At 35.3% G+C, this 16555-nt stretch overlaps 2 protein-coding genes across 2 annotated transcripts in view; one reads left to right on the top strand and one right to left on the bottom strand.

The window, feature by feature from the left end:
• The window catches only part of csrnp1a (cysteine-serine-rich nuclear protein 1a), an 811199-nt gene that overhangs the window by 395974 nt on the left and 398670 nt on the right, over positions 1-16555 (bottom strand). The window lies entirely within an intron of this gene.
• On the top strand, positions 1603-12152 carry LOC147846345 (uncharacterized). The gene is made up of 17 exons (XM_087240810.1): positions 1603-1860; positions 2720-3028; positions 3698-3925; positions 4594-4821; positions 6165-6422; positions 7246-7340; positions 7457-7504; positions 7982-8360; positions 8504-8674; positions 8768-8856; positions 9085-9118; positions 9496-9590; positions 10052-10099; positions 10234-10612; positions 10784-10960; positions 11071-11159; positions 11304-12152. The coding sequence occupies exons 1-17, from the start codon at positions 1743-1745 to the stop codon at positions 11430-11432; spliced, it is 2874 nt and encodes a 957-aa protein (XP_087096936.1). The 5' UTR covers positions 1603-1742; the 3' UTR covers positions 11433-12152.

The following is a 16555-nucleotide window of genomic DNA, read 5'->3' as shown; positions in this document are numbered from 1 at the left end:
GCTACGTCGGCCATTTGGAAAATGAAATTCCAATAGAACAACAGCACGGATGACTTGTTAGACAGAGTGAATCAAAATATTGAGTTAAATATGAGTTAATATATGATATATTCATACACCCCCATTGAAAGCAACATTTGAAACAATATCTCAATAAAAAGAAAAACAATTTCCAAAATGCAGACAAGACTACGTTTAAAGGGACTTTAATTGTAAGCAAAAAGTGAGCAGTCGTGCCAAGGCAAAAAGCAGTAACGTCCACATGACCAATATTACAGCCATATTTATTGCTATCCTGTGCTTTGGCTGCATTTGCAAATAACTTCCAAAATATAATACATAATATATAATTAGTTAGTGTAGTTTGAAATTAATTGTTTACAGTATTGGAATTTTTGTGTTTGTACATTGTAATACTTGCACTGCATTGTTAAACTACATTTGCATTGATTTAGACTTAATTTTTAACTAAGTCATGACCTAGTTATCTGTATATCAGCGGTTACCAGACTGTATATCAGCGGTTCCTAAACTTTTTCAGAGTTGGATCCTTCTTCCTTTTGCATTCTCTCTTGTACTTCTACTGCAGTCACTTTTCCCATTAGGTGCAATATTTGCAATTTAGATTTTTTGAAAATCCATTGAATTATTTACCTTTATGGATTTTTTTAAATAAATAATTTCTCAAATAAAAATATTAATAAGAAAAATATGCAAGTCTAGTAAAATTAGGTTTTCCATGTAACAACTAAAACCGCCAATAGGTGGCAGTAAGACACTGTCTTAAGACATTTGTTCAGTAACAAAGCAACGGTTGTATTTATGAATAGGTCAATGAATCGACTCTCTCACGATTCAAAAACGATTTAGAAACGACTAGACCGATGATGTGAACGCCAGCAGGTTGAAATGATGATTATAATTGTGGATTAAACATCTCTGTCCACATTAATTGCAGTGGATTTTATTGGGTTACAAGAAAAGGTAGGAAATGGTTTTAACTGCAAACTGTTCTGATTCATGCTGAATGCTAACACTGTCAGGGCATTCAGTCAACTAACTTTGTGCTAATAGTCAATATACTGTAGTCCCCGACTGCACTGAGTGAAAAATACAAATTATGAGGCAAAGTGGATTCAGTGGACAAAATAATTTAAGGCCATACTGCAAAAATGAGTAACTTACACCCTAATGATGGTTTTAACAAAACGTTACTAACGTTACAGATAAACCTCAACCACATTAGTGAGTTTAAAAAAGAGTTTTTAGAGCAAAATAATTGTTTTGATTAAAATAAATTGTTTTCTTAAACGGTTAAAAACTTGCCTATTATTTATAAATTTATCATGTGAATACAAAAAGAAGACTCGAAAAAATGCATGACAAATTTGAATATGCTGAGCGATTTTATTGAAGCTCTCCATCAACACCCCCCCCCCTCCACACACACACACACACACACACACACACGCACACGAAAAAAGCCACTAAAATGATTGACTATTACTTTGTATTGAATTTTTTATGAAGTTTTAAACGGGACAATCACGTTGCAGCTTGGTTTTATTGGAATTTAGAATGTCACGTTTCATCAAGTTCTAAAGATGACGTTTTGCTGAACAGGCGCCATTACTCACAATCCACTGTAGTGTGAAGATATACGAAGACTTTCTTCGTCTTTACTGACAGTTATTTGTTCGTAGATTTGTGCTTTTTAAATTGGTAACTATTTACTCTTTAAAATGTTTACATTACTCGGAGTAATTGCTTTAGTCCTGCGGGGAAGGACAGAAAACAAACCCCACTCAGATCGAGAAGAACCCGTGGAGAAAAACTCTCCACCCACGATGACCAGTGATGGTAAACCACATACCGATGCTATAAGAACACCAAAGTCTGCATATAGGGCCCTACACTCGCTATCGTGGAAGTTTTTTATTATTAATTTTAAAACTTTATTTGTTAAGTTTTGTTAATCAGTTTTATAAAGTCTGTAACATACAGTCAATGTGTATCTAAAGTCGATTTAGTATATTTCTTCAGTTATTCTCCATATTTCCAAACTAGCACGTCAAGTTTCTGGACAAACTTTAAACATTTAGATCAAGTTTGCCTGTATACAATGTTTTTATTATTATTATTATTATTATTATTTTTTAGCTCAGGACAGTTTTCATCACAACTCATGTGCAGGAGATCTTTTGGTTTTATGCCTCATATATATGAAATGAATGAGCAGTATCTAATTTAATCAGCTTCAATCTGTATAGTAGTAAAGAGGCTGAATAAGCTGCTTTGAGAATTTCAATTCTGATTTAATAAATATACCAAAGTGAAAATCTGTAATGCAGTACAGTATAATAGATATTGTATTACAAAATTCAGAAATGAACTCAACATCCTACAGTTTACAACATACAGTAGCATACAAGTTCATACTGTCATGCATTTACACAAAACTGAAATTCATTCCTTTAAGCTGAATTTAAGGTGATGTTTTATTTATGATGAAATGACATGGCAACTTAATTATTTACTAATAGGAGCTGTCAAAACACAAGAAGCATGACAAACACATCCATGCATGTTGAATCCACAAAACTAAACTTCACATAGTCACTTCATAATTGTTATCATTCAATAATATGGCTAAATGATATTTGATTTATAAAATGTGAACAAAACAATCCTTAGTTTTTACATATTATTTCTCTTTTAGGTCGAGATATTGATGATAGGACTGAACACCTGTCATCGGAGGAACTAAGCACCAGTGGTTGTCCAGTCCATGTTGACGACCACAGTGATGTCCTCCATTCTCCCATCACTGCACCGACCCTCCAAACTCCAGACCATGCTGCAGCTCAAAGTGTTGACGACGTCCCTACAGCCTGTGCCACGTCCGACTGTAGTGAGGATGATGTCCTTCAAGCTGCAGTGCCTTTGCTAGCTGACTTGTGTGCACGTGTTCTTCAGGACACTGAGCCACAGTCATGCCAGCAGCAGGATATGGAGAAAACTGTGACTGGTCAGTTTGTTCACTTCCACATTGAGTAATTCAATGAACATGCACAGATTAGACGGCAGTTTAACAGCAGTGTAATAATAAGTTTATGAGAAAAATGGCAAAACCTAAAAGTGCTTCTCTGTTTTGTCAATTGTGAATAATAACAGATTAAAACATTTGAATAAATGCCAGCCTGATTAAAATAATTAAAGAACTGGAAACACTTTACTTTAATGTTTGATTAGTTAATGTTATTTAATGTATTTGCTAACTAGAATTAAGAATGAAAATATCTTGAACAGCATTTGCTGTGAACAATGACAAATACTTACATTTCTTACCCATATTCAAAAAAGAGCAAGACAAACAGTTAGAAAAGACAATCAGCTAAAAATGATTGTACAAAATTAAGGAGCACTCTGAATATTTATTGATTTCCTTCATTGACAGAGATGTGTTTGTCAGTGCAATATTTCAGTATTCAGAACACGACTGAGCATTTACATCCAGCAGTGTCACTTTTTCAGTGTATGTTTGTTTGACTGCGTTTTACATTTATAATGGTGGGCTGCAAGACCCCAAGTAATCACTTCAAAATGTACAGCTTGCAATAATATGGCAAATTAATCTTACAATTATCAAATGTGAATAAAACAATCCTTAGTTATTACATATTATTTCTCTTTTTAGGTCGAGAAATTGATGATTGGACTGAATACCTGTCATCGGAGGAACCAAGCACCAGTGGCTGTCCAGTCCATGTTGACGACCACAGTGTTGTCCTCTATTCTCCCGACTGCAGTGAGGATGATGTCCTTCAAGCTGCAGTGCCTTTGCTAGCTAACTTGTGTGCACGTGTTCTTCGGGACACTGAGCCACAGTCATGCCAGCTACAGAATTTGGAGAAAACAGTGATCGGTCAGTTTGCTAATTCACCATTAAGTAATTCAATGAACATGCACAGATTAGACGGCAGTTTAACAGCAGTGTAATAATAAGTTTGTGAGAAAAATGGCAAAACTTAGAAGTGCTTTTCTGTTATGTCAATTGCGAATAATAACAAATTAAAAAATTTGAATAAATGCCTGCCTGATTAAAATAATTAAAGAACTGGAAACACTTTACTTTAATGTTTGATTAGTTAATGTTATTTAATGTATTTGCTAACTAGAATTAAGAATGAAAATATCTTGAACAGCATTTGCTGTGAACAATGACAAATACTTACATTTCTTACCCATATTCAAAAAAGAGCAAGACAAACAGTTAGAAAAGACAATCAGCTAAAAATGATTGTACAAAATTAAGGAGCACTCTGAATATTTATTGATTTCCTTTATTGACAGAGATGTGTTTGTCAGTGCAATGTTTCAGTATTCAGAACACGACTGAGCATTTACATCCAGCAGTGTCACTTTTTCAGTGTATGTTTGTTTGACTGGGTTTTACATTTATAATGGTGGGCTGCGAGACCCCAAGTAGTCACTTCAAAATGTACAGCTTGCAATAATATGGCAAATTAATCTTACAATTATCAAATGTGAATAAAACAATCCTTAGTTATTACATATTATTTCTCTTTTTAGGTCGAGAAATTGATGATTGGACTGAATACCTGTCATCGGAGGAACCAAGCACCAGTGGCTGTCCAGTCCATGTTGACGACCACAGTGTAGTCCTCTATTCTCCCGACTGTAGTGAGGATGATGTTCTTCAAGTTGCAGTGCCTTTGCTAGCTAACTTGTGTGCACGTGTTCTTCGGGACACTGAGCCACAGTCATGCCAGCTACAGAATTTGGAGAAAACAGTGATCGGTCAGTTTGCTAATTCACCATTAAGTAATTCAATGAACATGCACAGATTAGACGGCAATTTAATATTAGTGTATCAATAAATGGTTTGATTCATTTACGCTTCAGTTAGGGAGAAATGTTTAAAATAGCTTCTTTTTTATGATTATTATTTTATTTAGGAAAATCAAACATTTAAAACTGATTTAATAAATGCCTGCTTAGTTTCAAAATTGGAAACACTTCACAATAATGTTCCAATAGTTCATGTTAGTTAATGTATTTATGAAATAAGAATTAAAAATACTTGCACAGCATCAACATTTACTAATGTATTATTAAAATCTAAGGTTATTTATTTAAAGAGATAGTCCACCAAAATTATAATCTTCTATCATTTATTCACTCTTGACTTGTTCCAAACCATGTTTTGCTGTTTTGTTGAACAGAAAAGAAGATATATTGAAGAATGTTGAAAGCCTGTAACCATTGACATCCATAGTAGAAAAAAAAATACTATTAAAGTCAATGGTTACAGGTTTCAACATTCTCTGAAGCATCTTCTTTTCTGTTAAAAAAAAAACAAACAATAAAAAACTCTGAATTGTTTGGAAAAAATCAAGGGTCAGTAAATGATGACGGATATTACGGCTGTATTTTCTGTACTACTGTACTACTATAGTTGAAGTAAGAATTATTAGCCCCTCTGAATTATTAACCCCTCTGATTATTTGTTTTCCCAATTTCTGCTTAACAAAGAGCAGATTTTTTTCAACACATTTCTAAACATAAAAGTTTTAATAACTAATTTCTAATAACTGATTTATTTTATCTTTGCCATGATGACAGTAAATAATATTTGACTAGATATTTTTCAAGACACTTCTATACAGCTTAAAGTTACATTTGAAGGCTTAACTAGGTTAATTAGGTTTACTAGGCAGGTAAGTTAGGGTAGTTAACCAAGTTATTGTATAACGATGGTTTGTTCTGTGGACTATCGAAAAAACAAAGTAGCTTAAAGGGGCTAATAATTTTGTCCCTAAAATGGTGATCAAAAAATTAAAAACTGCTTTTATTCTAGCCAAAATAAAACAAATAAGACTTTCTCTAGAAGAAAAAATATTATCAGACATACTGTGAAAATTTCCTTGCTCTGTTAAACATAATTTGGGAAATATTTAAAAAAAAAAAAAAATCAAAGGGGGGCTAATAATTCTGACTTCAGAATTCTGACATTTTGGGGCTACAACACCCCAAATACTCACTTCAAAATGTACAGCACACTTTAACATGGCTAATTAACATTTCATTAAAAAAAGTTAAATAAAACAATCCTTAGTTATTACATATTTTTCTCTTTTTAGGTCGAGATATTGATGATAGGACTGAATACCTGTTATCGGAGGAACTAGGCACCAGTGGTTGTCCAGTCCGTGTTGACGAACACAGTGATGTCCTCCAATCTCCCAGCACTGAACTGACCCTCCAAACTCCAGACCATGCTGCAGCTCAAAGTGTTGAGGACGTCCCTACAGCCTGTGCCACGTCCAACTGTAGTGAGGATGATGTCCTTCAAGCTGCAGTGCCATCAGTTCCTCAGGAGAAGGAGAAAACAATTTTCGGTAAGTTTGCTACCTTGACACTCATTCAGTAATTCAGTGAACATTTACAGGTTTACTTCAGTTTAGTAGGGTGTAAGGATAAATAGTTCTGTTCAATTTTATTACAGTTTGAAATAAAAAAAACAAGCAAAACTTAAAAAATGCTTGTGATTTTTGTTTACCGTTTATTACTATTAAAAAAGTAAAAGTTAGAGGACTAATAGCGTGACAAAAGGTGAATTCTACATAAATCAATATACAAATAAATTAGAATATATATTAGGATTTTTCAGTCATTAAAAATAATGGACAATAATTATTAAACCTTTGCTGCATGAATAAAAATAAAACTAAAAACTCTGCCAAATGTTATCTGACAGAAGAAAACACCAGTAACATTTACGTTTATAATGAAACATTTTTCACCTTTATTCAGAAAATGCTGAATTCTGGAACACTGTGAATATTTGTGAAGTTGTTGTACTCACTCTTGTTCATTCATGCACACAGATGTGTTTGTCAGTGCAGTGTTGCAGAAGAGCACTACTGAGCATTTACATCCAGCAGTGTCACTTTTCCCCTCAAATGTCTTTTTGTCCATATTTTGTACACACTGACTGAACTTAAAGACCTTTACCAAAATGGTTAGGTGCGAATAGTTAGACCCCTACAGTTTAGTGGGCTGTGCTTCAGACTGACTTCAATATACAGATTGTTTAAATGTTGTTGATAACTAATATTCAGCTAATTTGTCTTTAGAAAATAAAAAGTAGCTCTTAATTGGATTTAGTAGTAGTAAGTGCTGTCACATTTTATTCCCTCATCTCTGATTTCTCTTTAACAGTCATCAATTCACGCCAATATGAAGTTGGTGATGAGCTCGGTGAAGGAGGTTTTGGAACCGTCTATGCAGCGACTCGTTTGGATGATGGACTTCAGGTATGGATCTGAACAGCAATATTAATCTAGCCAATCATTTTTGTCCTGTTATTCTGGTCTCACCATTGCCTTTGCTCATAATTCTAACACATCCACTCTTTTGTTTTGTTGATCAGGTTGCAGTGAAATACTGCTCGATGTTCGACACAACGTTCATCCGCATTGTAAGAAAACTCTGTTTCTCCTCTGTTCCACAATTTTACATTTCAAACACGTCATGCTAACATTAAAGGATGAGTTCACCCATAAATAAAGTTATGTTATTAATTACTTTCCCTCATGTCATTCCAACCCCCCGAGACCTTCATTCATCTTCAGAACACAAGTTTAAATATTTTAGATTAAATCCTAGAGATCAACTCTACATACAAAGCTTCAATAACACTTTTAAGACTAAAAAACAAAGGTTTTGGTTCCTTTTCTGGACTTTGAGCATCTCATTGCTATTGATGAAGGATGAGGGATTTGTGTTGCTAAGATGAAAGAAGCTCTCAGTGTATTGAAACAACATGACGGTTTTTAATAACATAATTGGGTGAATTAATTCTTTAATCACAGACAGCAAATGATATTTTAGTAGACAATCATCTGATTTCAATTCTTTTACCACTGATTCATCATAAAAACCTTCTTTCTTCTAGGATGGTTTTGCTCAACCACTTCCAATAGAAATTGTGCTTCAAACCCTTGTGAATCAAGGCCCAAGGGTTCCTGAAATTATTGAGCTTCTGGACTGGAAGGTGGAACGTGACTTCTACTGCATGGTCCTGGAACGGCCCATACCCTGTCAGCCCTTGAACAATTTCATAGAAAGCTATGTTGGGCCCATTGATGAAGATGACATACGGTTCATCATGAAACAGGTCGTATTCGCAGCTCAAGCTTGCTGCCAAAGAAAAGTGTTACACCGAGATATCAAGCTGGAGAACCTTCTGATCAACCCGGACACCCTTGAGGTCAAATTGATTGACTTCGGGTGCGGGGATATCCTCGAAGATGAGGCTTACACAGACTATTCTGGTACGTATAATCCCTTTAAACTGTGGTGATGACTTGAGCTCTCATGAAGTAATTCACTGTTGTGAATCAACAGAATTCTTGCTTAGTAATGAATATTCAATTAAACATGCCTTGTTAACTGAAACAAAATCTCTTTCCTCCAGGCACAGCGGAGTATCGTCCTCCTGAGTTTCTGGAGACTGGCAAATACCACGGAGAACCAGCGACAGTGTGGTCTCTCGGAATAGTCTTGTTTGTAATGCTTTTCTGGAAGTTTCCAACAAGACGAGAACTGAATACGATCATGAATAAAGACATAGAAGGCCTGTCAGAAGGTGAGATCTTCATTTCAGCACAGAACAGTTGTAATTTGAATTACCAAAAAATAAATTTCAAGGTGATCATGTCTCTCTCTTCTTTCTGCACAGAATGCTGCGATTTTATGCGCTGTTGTCTCAAGATAGACCCCAGAGAGCGGATTAAACTGGAGCGACTCAACCGCCACAGCTGGATTAAGGTAAATACATGTTAATAAATTTGAGTATTTTTGATTTGATAAGTTAGTAGACAATACGCATTAGATTTACAGTTTTATGTAAAGTTGTATAGTCAGTCCTAATACACTATTTTATATTCATTCTTCATGTTCTTTAATGTCCACTTTCTTTACTTTAGGCATGTTGCCTATATTTGTTTTATGCAGGTTGTGTGATGACACTAAATATGATTTCTGTTTCTGTTTCAGACCAACGAAGAGAAGAAGAGCAGCGAAATAATGGGTCAGTTTGGTAGTTAACCCAGCACACGCATGCACACACACACTTTTATGGCAATGTCTTTATTAATGTCAATATTTAATCAGCACTCAAATGTTTTATGTGTTTTGTTTAATAATAGATGATAAATAGCACAACGGTTTTTCCACATTCAACAAGATTTCATTGTTCAATTGTTTATGTGTGTGTGTTGAATATATATATTTTACATGAAGCATATATATTTCTATAACTACTACAGTTCATTTAAACTGTCCTGTTTTGTGTGAATTTAAGTACAAATATTGAGTGCGTATATGAATCAGACAATAGTCTTGGATTAAATAAACTCTCTACTGATTGACATTTTATATCAACATCTTTGATTTTTCTTTTGACAGTCATCAACTCATCCTCTTATGAACTTGGTGTTCTGCTGGGTAAAGGAGGCTTTGGACTTGTTCAAGCTGCAACCCGACTAGAGGATGGCCTTCAGGTATCATCAATTTTCATCAATTAATATCTAGATCACCGCTTTAAATCAGAGTATCAGATAAAAAATAATAGATAGATATATGATTCTTATTTTTGGGCTAAATTAAACTGCTACTTTGTTAAACTGTTCAGTGTTAATGACTGAAAATCAGCCTGATCTCAAGAGAAACTGAACTATTTTACCTTTTGTCATTTAGTGGCTAATTGGTATGAATTTATGAGTTCATTCGTATGAAAATGTATGATTTTTAAAAGGATGCGTGGCACCAAACTCCAGCCCTAAACCCAAATGTCAACCTGGATAAGCAAATCACAAGAATGAGATTGTACAAATTCATACGAATCAGCCACTAAATCAAAAAGTGACAAATTGCCATGAGATAGCATTGGACAAATGTGAACTCTGAACACAATAATTGTGTATAATTCTATAACACATGCTTTCTTTGTTCTGTTGAGCAGGTGGCAATTAAAACTGCCTACACCGAGAACGTCAAGTTCATCGACATTGTAAGTATGCTGTGCTCTTCAACTCTCATTCACTGTTTCACTTTAAGTATCTATAAATCACTAGACAAACTGTAATTGTCATCATGTTTTACACAATATCCATCCAATCATCATAACAAATATATTTCTTCCAGCACGGCTATCCGGAATCACTTCCAATGGAGGTTGCTCTTTTAGTTCTTGCAAACCAAGAGCCCGCAATACAGGAAATAATTAAGCTTTTGGACTGGCGCGTGGATGAGGACGAGTACATCATGGTCCTAGAGCGGCCCATGCCCTCTGAAGAGCTGCTCTCCTTTCTCCTGCGCCAAGAGTCGATCATCGATGAGGATGGGGCACGGTTGATCATGTGGCAGGTAATATTTGCAGCTCAAACGTGCTGCAGACGCAAAGTGTTTCATCGCGATATCAAGATGGAGAACATCCTGATCAACCCGGACACCCTCGAAATCAAACTGATCGACTTTGGATGCGGGGAAATCCTCACCGATGCTCCTTACACAAGTTTTGCTGGTATGTATGATCCCTTAAACTGGGAATTGAGTCTCAAACTGTAGTGATGAGTTCACAATAGACTCTGCGCGAGTCAAGCTCTCACATAGCATCATAGAATGGAGTCCACTAATCGATTAATACTGTCGATCTGGTGGCTAATGACTAATGGTTAAAACCTCTCTCATTCAGGCACAGATGACTATGTCCCACCTGAGTATCGGATAACTGGCGAGTACCACGGTAAAACAACGACAGTGTGGTCTCTTGGGCTACTCCTTTATGTGATGATGTGTGGAGATTTTCCAAATCGACACGACCTGCAAATGATCAGACGTAACATCTGGACCAAAGATCACTTGACAAAAGGTAAAATCTCTATTTGGGTCAAGGAAAGAGGTCAATCTGAATAATACAAACTATTATTTATTAATTAAGTTGTGGTGTAAATCTGAGCTCTCTCTCTTCTTTCTGCACAGAATGCTGTGATTTGATCCGCTGCTGTCTCCAGATCGAGCCAGAGCAGCGAATTGAACTTGAGAAACTGAGTCTCCATGACTGGTTTACGGTATTATTTACATTCTGAACATTCTTTAATATTTGCACTCTTTTTTATCTTCCTAAATTTTCATAATTGTTTAAAAATCTTTTTTAGATGTTCTTTGGTTAATAATGCATTAAATAGCAGACCTCAATTTTGTTTTTGTTTCAGCCTGAAGACGTGGAAAGACCTGCACCTGAGAACCGCATCGTCCATCAGCAGTCAGAGGATCCCTCATTTTTTAATATTCCCTTCTTTTTACTTGTTAGTTTTTTCTTTAGATATTATTGTATATTTTAGTATGACTGATGATAGTAGTTTTAAAAAAAACATAAACACTTAAAAAAGGAAGTTGTAGCCAGCCATGACAGCAACCCTGTGCCACCTCAAGACCAGAAATCTTCAAGACCCCAGACTCAGGGACCGACTGATTCATCAGCTGTTACGGCATCCCCATTTTTTATTGTATTTTTTATTAATTTATTTTATCAATAAATATTTTTTTATTTTCTGGAAATACTAATGGTAGTTGTGCAATAAAAATTTTTTAAAAATGTTCGGCGACCATGTAAGCAACCCAGTGCCGAATGAAGAAATGCTATGTGAAACACACCATAGTGATGTGCAGAGCTCTCAACCACTGCAAGACGAATGCACAAAATGCACATCAACCATGTACATGGTACATGCTGAACTTTACATACAAATTACCGACATTTTTTAAATATAAAGTGAACAGGAAGTGTTTGTGGAACAACAGTGTTGCGACAGAACATAAAAGATCTTTGCCAGGGAACGCAAAACTTATTGCGAGGGAAAACAAAACCCTGGGAGGTAAAAACTTAAAAATAGATATTTTTCTCCCACTGAGTTTTTTTCCCCACTGTTATGTCCCTTCTGGGTCTCAGTGAGATAGAAGGTACCAAACTGTATGTTTAATGTTCACTGTAATGTGATGTTTACTGTTGTATTGTATGTACATTTTCTTTTTGTTCAATAAAAAATATTGCACTCAGAAAAGGCATCTCCATTTTTTCATTTCACTTCTTTTTTTACTACTTTAGTCTTAAACTTTACAAAATTACTAATGACAGTAATGCTATAAAAATAAATAAAATAATAAAAGGAAAAAAAGTTGTACGATGGCCATAATAGTAACCCAGTGCTAAGTTAAATTCGTCATTGTTTTAAATGTATACATTATATTAATTATTTTATTGTATATATTATTTAGAAATATTATATTAAATAAAAGCATATATTAGTGGTGCACGGCATTTACCCACCAGTCAACCTCAAACAATTTACCCAACAAGTTTCTTTTAATTCACCCAACTTTTAATTTCAGCATTAGTACAGTCCGCTAAATCAATAAGCTGACAATAAGACCTTGAAAATAGTGCCTTTTCAAAAATTTTATTCAGAAGAAAATTCTCCCTTACCAACTTCCGTGATAGGCAGAGAAAATATAGAAATAAAGAAACAGCTTTGGTTTGAAAATAACAGAAAAGATGTGAAGGTGGCAGTTCTAATTCAGAAGAAAACATTGCATTGGTGCAGAATATACAATCCTTAAACAAACCTCTGAAACATAGTAAACCTACAGTATCTCTTGCCACACCATAAAGCATGGTCAGTGACTGATAGAGGAAACAAGTAATTCATGGATAGTGGCATTAATGAAGAGGCGGATTTAGCTTAAAACGGGACCTAAATTGAGACCAAATCCTAAGTGTTGATAAGACAATTACATTATCTGTAAACTTGGAGCCATTAATAGGTAAAGCGGCAGTAAGTAAGGCCTGTAAAGGAGTGGGAAGACATGATTTTGCCTCTAATTTGCATCTGGAAGCATTAGATGAGTTAAACCAAAACATAATCTTATGAATGTTAGCTGACCAGAAGTAAAACTTAAAGTTGGGTAGAGATAACCCCACACAGTTTACAATTTTCAAGTAATAGTTTAAGAATACAAGGTACTTTACCATGCCACAGAAAGGGTGTAACAATTTGGTCAATAGACTTAAAAAAGCTATTTGGCAAAAACAATGGAATACGCTAAAATAAAAATATTAATTTAGGGAGAATATTCATTTTGACTGTGTTAATTCTTCCAATTAAGGAAGAAATGAAGATTGTGCCACCTTTGGGGGTCAGATTTAGATTGAGCCAAAAAAGGAGACTAATTAGTGGAGAAGAGAGATGAAAGAGATCTGGTTTTAAACATCTTGGGATAAATGTTATACCAGATTTACACAGCCTAAATGAAACATTAGAGTCTTTAAGTTGCAATGCCAAAGAATTAAAAGGGTAACTCTCACTCTTCTGAAAATTAATTTTACAACCAGAACATGAGCAAATTTTGTTAAGAAAGGAAATGATAGAAGAAATGGCAGTGATCGGGTTACAGACATAATACCAAAAGTCATCGGCATAAAGTGATAATTCAGTTGCAATATCAGAACGGGAGATTCCTTCAAATGAAACAGATGAACGTCAGGCAATTGACAGTGGCTCAACAGCCAGGGCAAATATTAGAGAGGAGAGTGGGCATCCCTGCTGTGTACCCCGGCTTAATTTAAAGTATTGTGAATGCATACCATCTGTGGGTATGCTGGCCTGGGGTGAGCATATAAGAGATGAATCCATAAAATAAAATTATTCACAAGCCCAATTTTTTTAAATACAGCAAAGAGATATGACCATTCATCTAAAAGATGCTTTTTCAGCATCAAGAGCAATTACAACCTCAGTGACAACAGAGAAATGGTAGGAAATATTTATATATATAAAAGAGTATGAACATTAAAGAACACATGTCTCCTATACATGAAACCTTTTTGCAATTCAGATATACATATGGAATTATCTTTTCAACATGAATAGCCAACATTTTAGCATCAGCATTTATTAATGAAAAGGGCCTATAGGAGTTACAAGAGGTGGGATCTTTTTCCTTTTTTAAAAGTAATACTATGAAAGCTTGAGTCATCGTTTAAGACAAGAAGCCACGTTTTAATGACACTACAAAAATAGTTATAAACGCATAGAATTTAGGAAGGTGAGTGGGTTATGGTCACAATCTACAACAATCGGATGACAGTTTGACAAATAACTCTTGAAATGTTGAATAGCAAGAACCATTGCTAAAGCCTCTTTTTCAATAGCAGAATACATCCGTGGTGCAGATGTAAACCTCTTTCAAAAGTAACAAACTGGGTATTCCACTTTATCAGCAACCCTTTGCTGCAGAACAGCTCCTGCATCGCTTGCATCCACCGCTAGACTAAATGGCTTCAAATGAACAGAGACAGCCAACACTGGAGCTGAAATCAGTAAGGATTTAATATTCTCAAATGCATACTGGCATGCATCGGACCACTCAAACTCAATCTTCAGACTTAGGTGGTCAGTTAAAAGAGAAACAACCATGACAAATTTCACACAATACGAATGGTAGTTACCTACCTTACCTAAAAAACAACATATTTGCTTACGAGGAAAAATCACAAAAAACCCATAACCTTAGCAGCAAGTGGGCACATTTCACCACCACCAGTTACTTTACCCAAATAGACAAGAGCGGCTTTACCAAATTCCCATTTGGCCAAGTTCAAAGTAAGCTTAGCCTCTGCCAGTTAAATTATGTGTTTCAGCCATGTGGAGCTGTATAAAACCACATCATCCAAGTACGCTTCGGGATTGGGAACACCAGCCAACACTGTGAAAAGATCTTGGAGCATTTTTCATCCTGAACACCATCACCCTATAATTAAGAGAAAAGCATCCAGGGTGATAAATGCTGATATTTCTTTTGCACGTTCAGTTAACGCCACCCACCAGTATCTCTTAAACAGGTCGACTTTTGAAACGTACACAGAACCTACACAATCCACACAATCATCTATTCTTGGCAAAGGATAGAAGTCATTATTGTTCCAGCATTTACCAGTCGATAATCTGTGCAAAATCTAAATGTGCCATGAGATTTTTCTACCAGCAAGCACGGCAAACTCCACAGACTGTTAATGGACTCAGCGATGTGATTTCCCAACATCTAATCAACTTCCTTTTGTAAAAATGACCATTTAAGTGGATTAACACAATATAAATGTTGCTTTATCGCCTGGGTAAAATCAACATCAATATCATGCTCAATAATTGACATTATATCAGAAATGTCACTGAACAACATTGGAAAACTTCTCACTAATCCAATGACTTCAGTTTTCTTGGTAGCTGGCTCGTCAAAGTTGTGAGCATCTTAGAATTGCTTAACCTACCCTCAACTGTATGTCGCTGTTACGTAAAGAGGCATAACCTGTTGGTGGTACGGAAGGAACATTTTGCCAGTAATAATGTCCTCACCTCTTTAATTAATAAAAAAAACAAATAAATAAATAAAACACCTTACGGTAAGAATGTAATAAAGGAAAAACTTGCTCTTAATTATTGTTCATAATCTGATTCGTACATGCAATAAACCTGCACTGCACCGACAATTTAGATGCAAGTTACTGACTTAGACCAGTAATATACTTTTTATAGCTATAATAATAGGCTATGCACACTTTCGCTATTACTGACTTTATTAATGAAGGTTAGCAACAACACTGTTTATTTACGCAGACACGGATCGTGGCTTCAGTGCCAAACGAGTGGTTTAAATTATATTTTATTCTCCTTATTTCTTTCTGTTTTTTTCTAAATAACATAAATGTTTAAAGTTTTAGGAAAATATGTCAAACTATGCCTACACCAGCAAGCTAACCCACTTTTTATATAACAGGTAAATAAATCATAACTGAGTCATCATGCTTCATTTTCACACCAATATCAGCGTTAGGAAAAAGGTAAATGTTACATTTTAATGTCATCTAAAAAATAGTAGCTAAATGTGTTACTTAGTTACATTTTAAGGCATTGGTGTAGCAAAACAGAGATGTCCGGAGTGCCTGTTTTGTCTTGTAGGTTTGTTTTGTTTAGGTTGTCCACGTGTATTTATTATGGTCACATGTTATGACGGTACTCAGCTGTTTTGATTCAGCTCAGCGCGCCAGTTGAAGTTTATTATCGTGTCCTATCGGGGCAACGCTTCTATGTTTCCTTCTCATTTCGTTGCGTTTGCTCATGTGTGTCTGTCTGTGCTCAAGACTGTGTGCAGGTCCTTCTCAGTATCTTTATTATCACGTGACAAGAGAACTCTCTACCCTACATTATCATGCAGGATACCTGCAGCGCAAGTGAGAGGTTGATCTGTGGCATCCACTTACTTACTACCACTATAAACTTGACCTCACAGGCCGATCATCTTTAAACTCAAGTCATTTTTTTAAGTGTTCCAACTTGAGACTGCTGCTGCATAATGGGATGTTTTTTTTACACAACTGTAAAAGTGCGCTTTAGAGATGTCAAAATGAAAG

The sequence above is a fragment of the Danio rerio genome, chromosome 2 (genome assembly GCF_052040795.2).
Source record: "Danio rerio strain M-AB ecotype USA chromosome 2, GRCz13ab, whole genome shotgun sequence".
Lineage (NCBI taxonomy): Eukaryota > Metazoa > Chordata > Actinopteri > Cypriniformes > Danionidae > Danio > Danio rerio.
This window is presented reverse-complemented; position numbering and strand designations above follow the sequence as displayed.